This window comes from Triturus cristatus, chromosome 4_1 (assembly GCF_964204655.1).
Source record: "Triturus cristatus chromosome 4_1, aTriCri1.1, whole genome shotgun sequence".
Lineage (NCBI taxonomy): Eukaryota > Metazoa > Chordata > Amphibia > Caudata > Salamandridae > Triturus > Triturus cristatus.
Genome location: NC_140585.1, coordinates 1250904118 through 1250919365, shown reverse-complemented (window position 1 = coordinate 1250919365; position 15248 = coordinate 1250904118). Strand labels below are relative to the sequence as shown.

Below are 15248 nucleotides of genomic sequence, written 5' to 3'. Positions count from 1 at the left end.
GAGCTCCAGGCTCTTTTTTCCAAACCTCCTTTCCTTTCTGTTCATCCGGACAAGGTGGTTCTGAGGACACGTCCCTCTTTCCTGCCAAAGGTTGTCACGCCCTTTCACATCAGGCAGACCATCACTTTGCCCACCTTTTTTCCGCCTCCGCATCCTTCATGGGAAGAGGAGCAGCTCCACCGTCTGGACCCTAAACGTGCGCTTGCATTCTATCTGCAGCGTACACAGCCGTTCCGGGTGGATGATCAGCTCTTTGTTGGCTACGTGGGCGCCAAAAGAGGTTGGGCGGTGCACAAACGGACCATCTCCAGGTGGGCCGTTCTGTGCATCAAAGCATGTTACTCCTTGGCCAAGAAGGAGCCTCCTGTGGGTCTGCGCGCCCATTCGACCAGGGCAACTGCAGCCACTCCTGCCTTGGGACGCGGTGTCCCCTTGCAGGCTATTTGTCAGGCAGCTACGTGGGCCTCGCTGCACACGTTTACCAAGCACTACTGCCTTGACAGTCCGGTCCGGAGAGACGGCTTCTTTGGCTGTTCTGTGCTCCGTGACTCTCTGGTGTAATCTTGTTCGCAGACCCACCACCGGGGTTGGTATTGCTGGGGTATCTATTCTGAGGTAAGGAATCTATCACTAACGTGTCTCTTTCAGATGCACAAGTTACTACTTGTGTAACGATATATCTGTAAGAGACATTAGTTGTTGATAGATTCCTTACCACCCCACCCATCCTCTCCGTTCTGCGAACTGATTACTAGGGTTAAGGTCATCCCCTTTGAGGGCCCTAGTTTTATGCACCAAAGGTCAGTTTCTCACATGACTCTGCGTTTCGGCGCGGAAAGTTGTGTACAGAACTGACGTCAGTGCGCATGGGTGGCACCTAAGTAGTCTCCGTGACATCGTCCCGGCGTGCACGACGCAGTGACGGGTGCGGAGCCGCACGGCCCGCCTGCTGGCGCGCAGGGGTACTGCTTAGCAAGAAAACTTTCCGGATCCTGACTGACGCCTGGGGAATATTCTAAGGTAAGGAATCTATCACTAACTAATGTCTCTTACAGATATATCGTTACACAAGTAGTAACTTGTGCCTTAGCTAGAGAGTTTCCACTACCAGACATCTGCAGAGCAGCGACTTGGTCCTCCCTTCACACTTTTGGGAATTACTGCTGTTTAGACTCTAAAGTAAGAAGGAATGGGCACTTCACCCGTTCAGTTCTTCAAGACTTCTTGGTCTAGCACGCCATGCGCCCACCTCTGGGTGTGGTATTGCTTAGGGAATCTATTCAAAAGGTGAGGAGTCTGCAGGTAGACTTTGTATCCACCAGAAAAAGGTTTACCAAAGGTAAGAAACTTGTTCTTTGGGAGTTGTGTGAGCTCCAAGGAGACTTTCTGAATGAAAAGTGCTTAGTAAATCTGCTTTAATTTAGGATAATTACGGATGTGAAGGCGTTTTTATTTGGTTAAGTCCCAGCAACGTCCTCTTCTTTTGCAGCTGGTCTCAGGGGATGAGCCAACACCAGTCCCTCTCCACCTTCAGCTCTGAAAACTTCTCAGACGGGGAGGAGGGGAACACGAGTGACCACTCGCACTGCGGCACCCCGGATGTGGTCAGCACCAACACAGACGAGCGCCTGGATGACCGCTCCGATGACCTGCTCTCTCAGGGCTCCGAGATCCCGCTTGACATCCTGAACCAGTCGGATGGGCTCTCGGAGAAGGAGGCAGCCGTCCAGCAGGTGAAGACCCAGCTCATCACTGAACAGAAAGAGGTGGGTCCCAGGGAAGAGTGGCACTGATGGGGGACTGCTGACAAAGCACATGCTGGCATGGATCTGTGGGTGGTGCCTTCAGTTGGCATATATTAATGTTAATTTTTTGTTGCAGATTAATATAACGCAAACTCTACCCGAAGGTATTGGAGCGCTTTACATGAGCACCAGTTACGTTACACAAGGACACATTCATTTTTTGGTAGGCGCGGGGAGATTAAGTGATTTGCCTAGAATAACAGGAGACTGGGACTTGGTTCCCCAGCTTCGAAGTCAGCTTCTCTGGCCGTAAAGCCACAACCTCTCCGCATATTGTGGAATGATAATAAGGAAGTCATTTTCCTAAGGGTGAACAGTATCTGGTTGAGGGCCCGCGGGATTTCTTTTGCACTTGCAGACCATCGCACGTCATTGAAGTGCAGACACCCATTCAACTGACTGACAGATTGTTTGTACCCTTCCTAAATCCAACCGCTTTGTGGCGGAAAAGTCCACAACGAGGATGAGCACATTTAATTTAGTAATCCTTGCCACGACTGTTGTAGGAGCAAAGCCTACTCTACACTGCACCAAGGCGGCCTATCTATAAACTAGGCCTTTGATATTGTCTTTTTCTGGACCGGCACACAACTCTCCAAGCATTGTATCACCCTCTGTCCGAGTTTCTTTTTCTCTGGGCAGTGGTGTAACTCTGGGTTCATTCACTGCCCAGCAGTGTTTTTGTTTCCATCAGTGGGTTTCTTTTTTTTTTTTTTAAACTTTATTTATATATTTGTTCCGTACAACATGTACAAATTTTGCATAGGTTGAGAATACAGGATATAATGGCATCATTTATCATAGCACGAGTGGACAGTACATCCGAGTCTCATTCCGTAACCCATAATTGCCGAAGCAGAGGTGAGGGAGAAATCACAATCCCACAGTTTGCTAGCAATAGCTGAGGAAGGCCACAACAAACCTTGTGCACCATGTCAAACATCAACTTAAGCGTGTAGAGAAGAAGTGAGATGGGAGAACAGCCCCCGCCCAGTCCAAGCGCATCATCCGCCACCCCAAGCAGCAGCACCCATAGCGCCCCCAACGGGAGCAGTGTTGTGGATCCTGAACAAACATCTACAAGGAAGGCTTGCTACGATGTGGGATGTGACAACAGATAAGTCTTTAGAGGACCCCAGATATACACCGGTCTGGATGCGGTGGGCAGAAGCTCCGCGTATTGAAGCAGCGTGTCCTGACACTGTACCATGTCTCTGATCCATTCTTTGAATTTAGGGGCCCTGCCCCTCCCCCATCTGCATGCTATTAGTCTCTTCGCTATGAGAAAAGCAATTGTGGCAAATCTACGGTAGGGTCTCCTAATGGTTTTCGTGTAACCCAAAAGTGCCTGTGTTGGAGATGGCGTCAATGGGGTGTCTATCATCTCCGAAAGACCAGAATATACCCGTTTCCAATAGTTGGCAATCTCCTGGCATCCCCAGGCTATGTGCAAAAAATCCGCCGCCGGTGCGCGACAGCGCAATCCGAGGTCGTCTCCTCGGAGGCCTATCCTGCACATTTGGGCTGGGGTACAATAGAGTCTATGTAGGAACTTATAGTGGATGACCCTGAATCTACTGCTGGAGGAGATTTGCTCGGTCTGTAGGCAGCAAAAGCTCCAGAGCTCATCTGCAATGGGTGTACCCAACTCCACCTCCAATCTGGTGCGCGCTTTACAAGGTTCTGGACCCGGTGTGGTGCGTAGTGAGTGATATAGGTGAGAGACCGCATGTGCAGGGGTGGCAGCTTTGAGCAACTGATGTAGGGGGTCCAAAGTAGGTGGTTCGTCAGGGAACCCCTCCGTCCGCGCTCGAACCCCACTACGAAGCCGAATGTACAGGAATGTGTCCATGGGAGTAGGTGTCAGGTCGGCGAACATGTGCTCCTGCGAACGAAAGCGCCCCCCCTGATAAAGATCTCCCCAAGTCTTAATGTTGAGTTTGGCCATGAAGTTTTTAAATAATTGTTCCTGCAGAATGGGTAGCAGAGAATGATTCGTCAAGGGAAGCAATGGAGAGTATACCAGTGTCGTTTTGGCTTTTTTAGCAATATGTCGCCACGCTAGGATTGAGCTGGAGACAGTGGTTTGGTATGCAGCCCGTGTCTCAGGTACACTAAATAAGGCCCCTTCCAGCGGAATGGGATCTGCCAACCAATGTTCTACCGCTATCTGAGGCATGAAGGGAGTGGGACGGATCCAATGATGAACATAGTGGGCCTGAGCACTGTAATAGTAAAGTTCAAACTCCGGTAAACCAAAGCCACCCTGGGCGAATGGACGAGTCAAGATGTCCCAACTCAGACGTGGTTGCTTCCCCCCCCCCAAACCAGTTGAATAAGCTCAGAGCGCAAGAGTTTAAAAAAGGACTTGCCCGGATAATATGGGATATTTAGGAAGAGGTAAAGGAGCTTTGGAAGGACGACCATCTTAATGAGGGATGCGCGGCCTGCCAGGGAGAGAGGCAGCGTGATCCATCTGGTCACGCAGGTTTGAATATGGTCAAATGCACGGCCATAATTCAGCCGCATCAATTCTTCGCGATCCCTAGAAAGAAGGATGCCCAGATATCTAACCTCATCTGCGCACCACCTCAGAGGGTAATCAAGGGGGAAGGGCTGAGCCGCTGCAGTAAGCGGAAAAATAGTGGATTTTCCCCAGTTAATGTGAATACCAGACATACCAGCAAAGCGGATGAATTCCCTCAAGATGGGATTAAGGTTAACGGAGGGATCGCGGATGTAAAGTGTAATGTCATCCGCGTATAGGGATATAAGAACTTCCCGCTGGAGGCAGCGCAAAGCTTTGTCTCGGTGGTGCTGCCGGAGCCTGGCTGCCAACGGTTCCATTGCTATGGCAAATAGCAACGGCTGGAAGGGGCACCCCTGGCGAGTGCTCCTCGATATATCAAAGGCCTCAGATATCTGACCATTCACCCCGACGCGAACTACAGGTTGACGATAAAGGAGAGCAATCCACTGCGTGAAACCTATTGGCATCCCCATGTTGCGTAGGATGCAGAGGAGATAGTCCCATTCCAAAGAGTCGAAGGCGAACGCATATTTCCACATCCTGCCGGCCCACCGGCGTTACCTGCGGTTCACGGTGGGTCAGGAGCACTTTCAGTTCACCGTGCTCCCCTTCGGCCTCACCAGTGCCCCTCGGGTGTTCACGAAAGTGATGGCGGTGGTCGCAGCTCATCTGCGCAGATCAGGGGTTCCAGTCTTTCCCTATCTCGACGACTGGTTGTTGAAGGCGGGCTCGCCCCAGGCAGTCGTCTCCCACCTCCAGACTACGGCGGATCTCCTGCATTTGCTGGGGTTTTCCCATCAACGTGCCGAAGTCACACCTGAGCCCCTCTCAGAAGCTCCTCTTCATCGGAGCGGTTCTCGATTCGGCGCAGTTCCGGGTTTATCCACCGGAACAGCGGGTCCGGGATATACAGGCCCTGATTCCCATCTTTCGGCCTCTATCCTGGGTTTCGGTCAGGCTAGTGTTGCGGCTTCTGGGGCTGATGGCCTCCTGCATCCTACTAGTGCATCACGCCAGGCGGCGCATGCGGGCTCTGCAGTGGGACCTGAAGTTTCAGTGGGCCCAGCATCACGGCAACCTGTCCGACCATGTCTTGATCTCGGAGGGCACTGCACAGCAGTTGCAGTGGTGGCTCACGGACCGCGATTGGGTCACGGGCAAGAGCCTCTCCCTACCCCTACCGGAGCATGTCGTAGTGACGGACGCGTCCCTCCTGGGATGGGGTGGCCATATGGGAGAGGCGGAGATCAGAGGCCTCTGGTCTACGGCGGAGTCTCGTCTCCACATCAACTTGTTGGAGTTGAGAGCGATCCGACTTGCACTGAAAGCCTTCCTTCCCTCTGTCAGGGGAAGTGTCGTGCAGGTGTTCACGGACAACACCACCGCCATGTGGTATTGCAACAAACAGGGCGGGGTGGGGTCGTGTCAAGAATTCCTGTCATGCGAGGGGAGGAAAACGGTAACCAGCGAAAACGGACTACATCTCCCAGGATGCTTAGCGGTTGAGAGGTTATGTAAACAGGAGAGCTGTTACATAACTCAAGGAAAACACGCCCTTATGTAAAACAGGAGAGCTGTTACATAACTCAAGGAAAACACGCCCTTATGTAAACAGGAGAGCTGTTACATAACTCAAGGAAAACACGCCCTTATGTAAACAGGAGAGCTGTTACATAACTCAAGGAAAACACGCCCTTATGTAAACAGGAGAGCTGTTACATAACTCAAGGAAAACAACGCCCTATAAAGGGAGGAACCGGGAGGTACAACGCTGTCGGATATTGTGTTCACAACCGACGTACCTGCTTAGTGAAGAGCAGTGTTCCGGAGTGGTGCTCCAGTAAGGCAAGAACGGAGGTAGGTCGAGTCGTTACTCCCTGGGCCGTGTCTTGCCCCATCGTCACCTGTGAAGGACCCGGAAGCTCTACCGGATAACCATTGAGCTTCGCTTTTTGACTCGGCTGAGTCAAAGCGCAGTGGCGCTTTTGCTGGTTGGAGTCGTAACTCCCAGCCCGACCAGAGATACAGGGACTGCCAGCTGTAACGCACACCAGGAGGTGTTTGCCGCGTTACAGACTCGGAAGTCCACAGGATCGATCGAGCGGCTGCTCTCGGTTCAGTCTTCTTTGCTTGTGATTGGGGTATCGGTGACGCATCACCAGGAGGTGACTCCGCGTCCCGGTGCAGTCTGAGGAAGAGGTTGAGCGGCTGCTCCCTTCAGGTAGAGACCCCGGCTGGGTGTTTCCCTGACTCCTCGATTCTCCCCAACACTCTTCGTGCCCCTCACAGCCTACCAATTGGCATTGTCGGCCATTTCATTTCTGCCCTCTGTTGGCATACGCCGGGATCGGCGTATATGCAGAGGACGGTTAGGACCATCCGTGTTGTGGGCTGGTAACGTACTTAGCCTGGAGGATTCCAGTGACTATAACCTTTGTTTATTCCTTGTATTATTTTTTGCCTTCATTAAAATAACTAAACCTTCACAAGTGGTTGCGTTCTCATTATCGTGTCTGTTAAACGATCCTGAGACGTTCAGGGCGTTACAGGTCGTGGACCCTTTGTCAGGAGGCTCTGCGCCTCTGGACATGGCTGGAACACCAGGGCGTCACCCTAGTGGTTCAACATCTGGCGGGCTCCCTGAACGCCAGAGCAGACGAACTCAGCCGCCGGTGCATGATGGATCACGAATGGCGTCTGAACTCCGAAGTGGCGCAAGGTCTCTTTCAGCAGTGGGGAGAGCCTTGGTTAGATCTATTCGCCACCGACGAGAACGCGCAATGTCAGCAGTTCTGCGCGTTGGAATTTCCAAGGAGGCTCTCGTTCGGCGACGCTTTTCGTCGCGAGTGGAGTTGCGGTCTGTTGTACGCCTTTCCGCCTATACCACTTCTGCCCAGAGTGCTGAAGAAGATCAGGCACGACCGGGCCCAAGTCATCTTGGTGGCTCCGGATTGGGCACGAAGGTACTGGTATCCCGAGCTACTCAGTATGTTGACCGATCCTCCGATACGTCTGCCCCTTCGGGAGGATCTTCTGTCGCAGCAGCAGGGGACGGTCCTCCACCCGAACCTGTCCAGCCTCCACTTCCAGGCATGGAGATTGAGCGGCGGCAGTTGATGCCATTTGACTTGCTTCCTGAAGTCTGTGATATCATTCTGGCAGCCAGGCGTCCCTCCACAAAGACGGTATACGCCTGCCGGTGGAACAAATTTGTGGCATGGTGCACAGTAAAGGCTGTGGATCCCCTTTCCGCCCCTCTTTCTGAGGTTCTCCTCTTTTTTCTTTCTTTGGCCCGACAGGGCGCTGCCCTGGGCACCTTGAAAGGTTATCTTGCTGCCCTCTCTGCCTTCTTGCGGCTTCCAGATCAGCCCTCTCTTTTCAAGTCCCCTGTAGTGTCACACTTTCTTAAAGGCATTACTCACACGTTCCCTCCTGTCCCTTTCGTAATGCCTCAGTGGGACTTGAATCTTGTCTTAACATTCCTGATGTGTGCTCCCTTTGAGCCCCTTCACAATTGTCCTCTTCGTCTTCTTACTCTTAAGACTGCTTTCCTGGTTGCCATCACCTCGGCTAGATGGGTGAGTGAGCTCCAGGCTCTATCGTCCAAGCCTCCTTTTCTATCTGTTCATCCGGACAAGGTTGTCCTTCGGCCTCGTCCCTCCTTTCTTCCGAAAGTGGTGACTCCCTTTCATCAGGGGCAATCTGTCACCTTGCCCACCTTCTTTCCGCCTCCGCATCCTTCCAAAGGGGAAGAGCGGACCCCAAACGTGCGCTCTCCTTTTATTTGGACTGCACAAAACAGTTCCAAGTGGACGACCAGCTTTTCGTTGGCTACGTGGGTGCAAAGAAGGGAAAAGCTGTGCACAAACGGACCATCTCCCGGTGGGTCGTTTTGTGTATAAAAATCTGTTACTCCTTGACAAAAAAAGGACCCTCCTGTTGGGCTGCGAGCCCATTCTACTCGGGCCACGGCGGCTACTACTGCTTTGGGACGGGGAGTCCCTTTGCAGGACATCTGTCAGGCGGCGACGTGGGCTTCGCTGCACACGTTTGCCAGGCACTATTGCCTAGACAGCCAAGTCCGGAGGGATGGCTTCTTTGGCCGTTCTGTCCTCCAAGACTTTCTCGTGTGATCTTGGTTCGCAGACCCACCACCGGGGTTGGTATTGCTTGGGTATCTATTCTAAGGTGAGGAATCTAACTAACGTGTTTCTTTCAGATGAACAAGTTACTTACCTTCGGTAACGATGTATCTGTGAGAAACATTAGTTAGATTCCTCACCGACCCACCCATCCTCCCCGTTCTGCGAACTGACATCTAGGGTTAAGGTTATCCTTTTCAGGCCCCTAGATTTTTTGGCACCAGTGTCGGTCTCTTGCATGGCTCTGCGTTCCTGGCGCGGAAAGCTATGTACAAGAACTGACGTCAGCGTGCGAGGGCGGCGTCTAAGTACTCAGACGACGTCATTCCGGCGCACGACGCCAACGACGGACGCGGAGCCGCAGACGACGCCTAGCGACGCGCAAGGGGTATTGCTGACGAAAAATCTTCCGGATCCAGTCTGACGCCTGGGGCTATTCTAAGGTGAGGAATCTAACTAACTAATGTTTCTCACAGATACATCGTTACCGAAGGTAAGTAACTTGTTCTTCATTTAAAGTTCTATATTTCACAAGAAGACAACCCAAAAGTGATCAGACTTCACCTCCATGTTGCCAGAAAATAGAGAGCTAAGGATTTTTTTTTATTAACTGGGCATAGGCCCAAACTGGCATTGATTCAAAGAGAGTTTCTTAAGAAGAGGGGATGAAAGAAAAAAAATGGTCTTCGTAGATCCTTCATAGGTCCCCAAATTCTATTTTCCGGTCCAATGCATACCTCGGTGTTCCCATTTGCTATTTTGGAGACCACGCCACACCTGTTAACGAGGATGAAGGGCAAGATTCCTCTTTTAGATTTAAGGATCTTGGTCTAATGGCCGAGTTCAAACAGTTGTTAAATGTGCACATTTCAATCGGCCCAAATTATCGGAGGCAAAAAAAGGCCTTCATTCCAAAAATGTTATACCTACAGGTACCTTGGGAGCTGAAGGTAAAGTTACGCTTCAAAGCCTAATATTTCAGCCAGTGCAGGGATGTGATGTACTATTTTTGAGGAAATTAAATTTTTTGTTGCAGCGATCACTCTTGTATGGTTGAACCCTGTTTAAAGCATTTATGAGACCAAATGTATCTATATTGCTTAAATTCTTCCTGATTCTACTTTAAACAAATCTATTGTTTTGCCAAACGACTTGTGTCGCCCATAGATAGCAGCAGAAAGTATCCTTCAGATTTGAAGAGGAGCACCACTTTGTGTAGGCCTTTGGGCTGGCTGTATGGACTGAAAGCTTATAAAAATATATGGATTTCAGAATTCATCAGGCATTGCTACCTCGTACCTTTTCCATACACTTAAACATGCAATGCAACTATTTGTGTATGTATGTATATATATATATATATATATTATATTATATATTTTCTCTCTCTCCCTCTCCCCTTTTTGCAGGGTCACCCCTTCCTCCTGTACTCTGGGCACTTTACCACTGCTGATCAGTGCTAAAGTGCATATGCTCTCTATTGTAAATTGTGTTATGGATTAGTGACTCCATGATTGGCTTATTTGATTTACTTGTCAGACCCTAGCACAGTGTACCATGTGTGCCCATGGCCTGTAAATCAAATGCTGCTGGTGGGCTTGCAGCACTGGTTGTGCCACCCACAGACACGCAGCTTGTAAAATATGGTTCAGGCCTGCCATTACAGAGCCTGTGTGCTGTCTGGGACTGCCATGTCGACTTCCCTAAACCTTCCCTTTTCTACATTTTAGTCACCCCTAAAGTAGGCCCAAGGGCAGGGTGCATTGTATGTAAAAGGTAGGACATGCCCTGATGTGTGTAGCATGTTCTGATAGTGAATTACAGCCAATTTAGTTTTTCACTATTGCAAGGCTACCTATTCCCATAGGCCAGAATGGGCAGTTTGATTATAACATCTTATAATCCTAACTGACTCAGGAAACTAGGTAGAAATTCGAGTTTAGTATGCCTGAACTCAGAATGATAAAATACATCTTTTACTTGGTTTTAACATTGTGTTTGAAAATACCCCTTTTAGAAAGTAGGTATTTTCTTGCCTAACCATCCAAGCCTGCCTCTGCTAGGTTGTGTATTCCATATCTGTTTTATGAGTGACAGGGGCTGGGGTGGCTCCAGGAGACAAGGTGAGTCATCACAAGGCTGAATAGACCCATCTGCATGAGGAGTGGTGGGAGGAGTTGCACCTGGGCCTGAATAGGGCTGTGCCTGCATTCCACAATGCTAGCTCCACCTCCTGTGGTGTGTCTGATGGCCCTGGCCCACACTGACAAAGGAAGACGTTGTGCACTGGCAGAATGCACCCGGAACTGGTTTAAACTAGGTACAGGCACGATTTGTCTGTTTAAAAAGGGGAACCCAGACCCCAGAACTTTAGATCACTTCTGGGAATCAAGACAAACCTTTGCCAAGGAGAAGAACCAAGGAAGCTGAAGGTGGAGACTGCCCCTGTGCTGTGCTGTTGGGTTTGGCCTGCAGTGGTTACTTTATAGCCAAGGAAAGGAGAAAAGGAACTTTGTGTGTACTTTTGCAGTCTTGAAGAATCTCCAAGGGCTTGAACTGTGCTTGCCTCCTGCCTGAAGTCTCAGGGATAGAAGACTTCACCCCCAGCTCCCCTGAATTCCCTTGCTGAGGAATTCTGCCTGCAGAGAGGTGCCTATTGTTGTTTGGGCCCTCTGAGAAGTCTGTGAGTCGCTGGGAGGTGGAAGCGCAACACAACAAGGAGAAGCGTGTCGCTGCCGAAGCAGTTGCCGTCGCATCGCCGAAGACGCGTGCCGCAGCTGCTCGCCGTCGCATCATCGACGAAGCGTGACGCCACTGCAGAGGTTGCCGTCGCATCACCGGAGAAGCGTGTCGCAGGGTCTGTCGCGGCTCAGAAATTACCGAGTTCGCTGCACAGCCGTCGGGCGTGCACGCATCACATCCAACGTCGCATCGCATCAAGACGCCATTTTGTCGCATCGCACCAGATCACAGTAAGAAACCGACGCATCACCTCCTTTACGGTAAGGAACCGATGCATCCCCTCCCCTGCGCTGCAGTAAGGAACCGACGCATCTCCTCCCCCGAAGCTAGGAACCGACGCATCACCTTCCCTGCAACCCTTTTGTTTGTATTGCATGATGCATCCAAGGTACTTTGAGAGTAAAGTGTCGCGTTTACCATCTACATTGAACTCAGCTATTTCTACCATTTTAAAGTCTATTTTTGATTACAGTATTGTGGATTTTTGTCGTTTGGTCTTGTGTTAAGTCTAGTAAAGATTACTTGTTTTTCTAAACTAGTGTGGTGTCCATTTGTAGTGTTTTCACTTTATTACTGTATGTGTTCACAAATGCTTTACACACTGCCTCTGAGATAAGCCTGTCTGCTTGTGCCAAGCTACCAAGGGGGTGAGGAGGGGTTATTTTAGAAGTGTAGCCTCTTACCCTGACTAGAAGCAAGGGTCCCTATTTGGACAAAGGTACCTACCTCTGCCAACTACCAGCCTTGGTGGTCAGCGGTGGGATTTGGACTTGCATTTGTGACTCGTGTACAGTGATTGGTGTACACTACTAGTGAATGCAGACCATAACACAATCACATACTGTTTTTTATGTTTTCTGGTGTACTCCTGGAAGTGGTTTTGATACTAGGACTCTGGTTAATTGTTGCAAAATGGAACTTAACTTCTGGCACATGTTCATCTACACAATGGAGGAGCTATGTGTGTTCTGCAAGGAAAGGGGGCTGCCTGTGAGGAAAAGGACCAGGGAGGATCTAGAGGTATCCCTATTTCATTAGGAGTTACCCCGCTGGGGGGCAACACTACCAGTTGAGTCTGAGGAGGAGGACTTCTCTGAAAGTGAGGAAGAAACAGAAAAAGATGGATGGCTTCTGGCTTGTGAGCAGAGGCTGAGATAGCTTGATGAGGAGCTCGAGAGGGCTGAGGCCAAGAGGGCCTTAACCCAACAAGAAGTTTGTGTAGCTCAGGAAGTGAGCTTGGCTGAGTTGGAGGTGGAGTCCAGCTCAGATGGTGACAGCAAAATTGAGTTATCTAGTGCTGACGGAGCAGTACATACACCCAGAGATGTGGCGCCTGACTTGAAGGAGGGAGTTAACATACAGCAAGGGGTTCAAGGATATGAGGTAGCTCCAGTGGTACGCAGTGTCCCTGAGGTAATTTGGGAAACTGACGCAGGGGTTCATGGTCCTAGTGGTGGGCGGGACACTCTACCGACTCTAGATGAGAGGTGCAGGAAGAGGGGATCCCCCATTGTTGAAATCCTGGTGTGTGGGTGTGGAGACCGCCCAGAAGAGTGTGGGTTGAGTGACAGAGACAGTCAGATACTGTCTTGCCAATCTCAAGAGAGTGGTGTTGGGTACGTGTGAGAGGCACTGGATGGTGAGGTGAAGGATAGTTTGGTTAACACCTGTGGGGTGCTGTGTGATCCAATTGTGGGAGAGCATATTGTAAGTCCTTGTTTTCCAGAGATATGTCAACACCTGTTGAATGTGAGTTCTCTGACCCCAGGGAGCTCACCCTGGAGGCAGACCTTTTGGTGGATTCCGGAGAGTCTGAAGAGGCATTGGGGAGTGACCCTAACAGGAGTGGCTTGGGTATCTTCCAGGCCAGAGTGGTGGGAGAGGTTCAGAGTAGCCCAGCTAGGTCTGGGTGTAGTGGGAGGGTTATAGGGCCTCACGTCGTTTCTCCAAGGAGAAGGAGTGAGACCTGGATGTGTCCCAAAGTGCCCCAATCTCAGGCTCAGGACCTGGATGGTTCCTTAAGGGGACACCAGGTAGGGAGCCTAGGCTGTACTAGTAGTCCAGAGAGGGATCTCCTAGTGACAGGAGAACTGGGAGTGTCTGTAAGCAGACCTCCATCAGTTCTGGTGTCTGGCAGTGCCACCCCTAAGTGGAGGTTGCAGAAGTACAGATTGAAGAGTGAGTGGGGGAAAGTGTCCCCAGTGAAAGAATCAGTGGGTCAGGGGCCAGCCAGAAGGTCTGAGCCTCCTAGGGGTGACCATGGTGACACCACTTCTGTCCGGGGGATCTTCACGCACTGTCAGATGGACAGGGGTCGGGAGATCTGCGCCTGGTAGACTGTCGCACAACATATGAGTCATGTGTTACCTTTGGGGGGGGGGGGCTGTGCTCCCCAGGAAGTCCTGGTGCGCTGGGCAAGTGCTCAACCACAGGGGTTGGTCCCTGGGTTGGAAAGCCAGGTTCAGGGAACGACAACTGTAATCATTGTCCCTACCGGTTTGTCTTCTGGGTGCACCGCTCCAGGTGGGATGGTGCAGGGCCTCAGTGAGGGGGTCGGGGAGAGGGCAGCCTCACCCCTGACCTCTGCCCAGTCTAAGGGTACAGACCCTAGGCTGGGATCCCAGTTGCAGGATAGAACCCCTGAACTGGTGGGCGAATTGTGAAGGACACCTGCCACAGGTGCCCTGACAGTTCTGGAAGGGGTACCGCTCCAGGTGGGAGGGTACAGAGCCCCAAGGAGGAGGACCAGGTGTGGGAAAGCCCACCCCAGTCTCCTGTCCAGCCACCAGGTACAGGCCCGGGGTTGGTGGGTCAGTGTCAGGATGTCATACCTGACCTGACAGGAGGGAGAGTGGACCAAGGGTGCCAAGCACCTGGGGCTACTGCCTCCCGCTCTCTGACGCCACAGAGGTTGGAGAACCATGAAAGGCCTGGGGCCTGGTTGTCATCACTGACAGCTGTCAGTGGCCACTCTGGCTTGCTGTCCTGGTGGACAGAGTTGCCCCTGGGAGGGGAACAGGAGTCGCACCCCGGGGGTGGACTGGGCCACACCACTGTGTTGGCCATGTGGGTACTGTCTGTCTGTTGGGACACACCAGTGAGCAAGCTAAGGTTAGGTACTGCACAGGTGGTGTCCACAGGTGAGGAGAAGGGTTCCCCATGGGTTAGCTTAGTGGGCCCTGAGAGTATGGACAGGGGCATCCAAAAAGGTTCAGAATGGCATAGAATTGGAATATTTCCCTGCAGTTGCGGGCCAGGGTCCATGTTCTATCACCCAAAGCAGGGAAGCCCATCAAGGTAGTGATTGGTCTACCCTGCGTTTTGGCTAGAAGGGGGTTGTGTTGGACTTGGCACTTTTTGCAGGGTCATCCCTGAACTTTTTGCCTTCCTCCTGTATTTTGTCTGACCTGTTGTTGGTGGTTTTATGACTCTGGGCACTTTACCACTGCTGATCAGTGCTAAAGTGCAAATGCTCTCTATTGTAAATTGTGTTATGGATTAGTGACTCCATGATTGGCTTATTTGATTTACTTGTCAGACCCTAGTACAGTGCACCATGTGTGCCCAGGGCGTGTAAATCAAATGCTGCTGGTGGGCTTGCAGCACAGGTTGTGCCACCCACAGAAGCAGCTTGTAAAATATGGCTCAGGCCTGCCATTGCAGAGCCTATGTAGAAGAAGTTGTGCACTGGCAGAATGCACCCAGAACTGGTTTGGACTAGGTACAGACACATACTGCCTTCAGAGACAAAGGATTTGTCTGTATAAAAAGGGGGACCCAGAACTGTAAATCACTTCTGGGAATCAAGACGACCCTTTGCCAAGGAGAGGAAGCTGAAGGGGGAGACTGCCCCTGTGCTGTGCTGTTGGGGTTGGCCTGCAGTGGTTACTTTATTGCCAAGGAAAGGAGAAAAGGAACTTTGTGTGTACTTTTGCAATCTTGAAGAAGAATCTCCAAGGGCTTGAACTGTGCTTGTCTCCTGCCTGAAGTCTCAGGGATACAAGACTTCACCCCCAGCTCCCCTGAATT

The 15248-nt window shown here is 51.1% G+C and overlaps 1 protein-coding gene across 3 annotated transcripts in view; it reads left to right on the top strand.

The window, feature by feature from the left end:
* The window catches only part of MAP3K12 (mitogen-activated protein kinase kinase kinase 12), a 351073-nt gene that overhangs the window by 329768 nt on the left and 6057 nt on the right, over positions 1–15248 (top strand). For all 3 annotated transcript variants that reach the window (XM_085654690.1, XM_085654688.1, XM_085654689.1), the window contains exon 13: positions 1490–1766. In XM_085654690.1, the coding sequence (XP_085510816.1) occupies positions 1490–1766 (277 nt within the window). The remainder of the gene's footprint in view (positions 1–1489; positions 1767–15248) is intronic.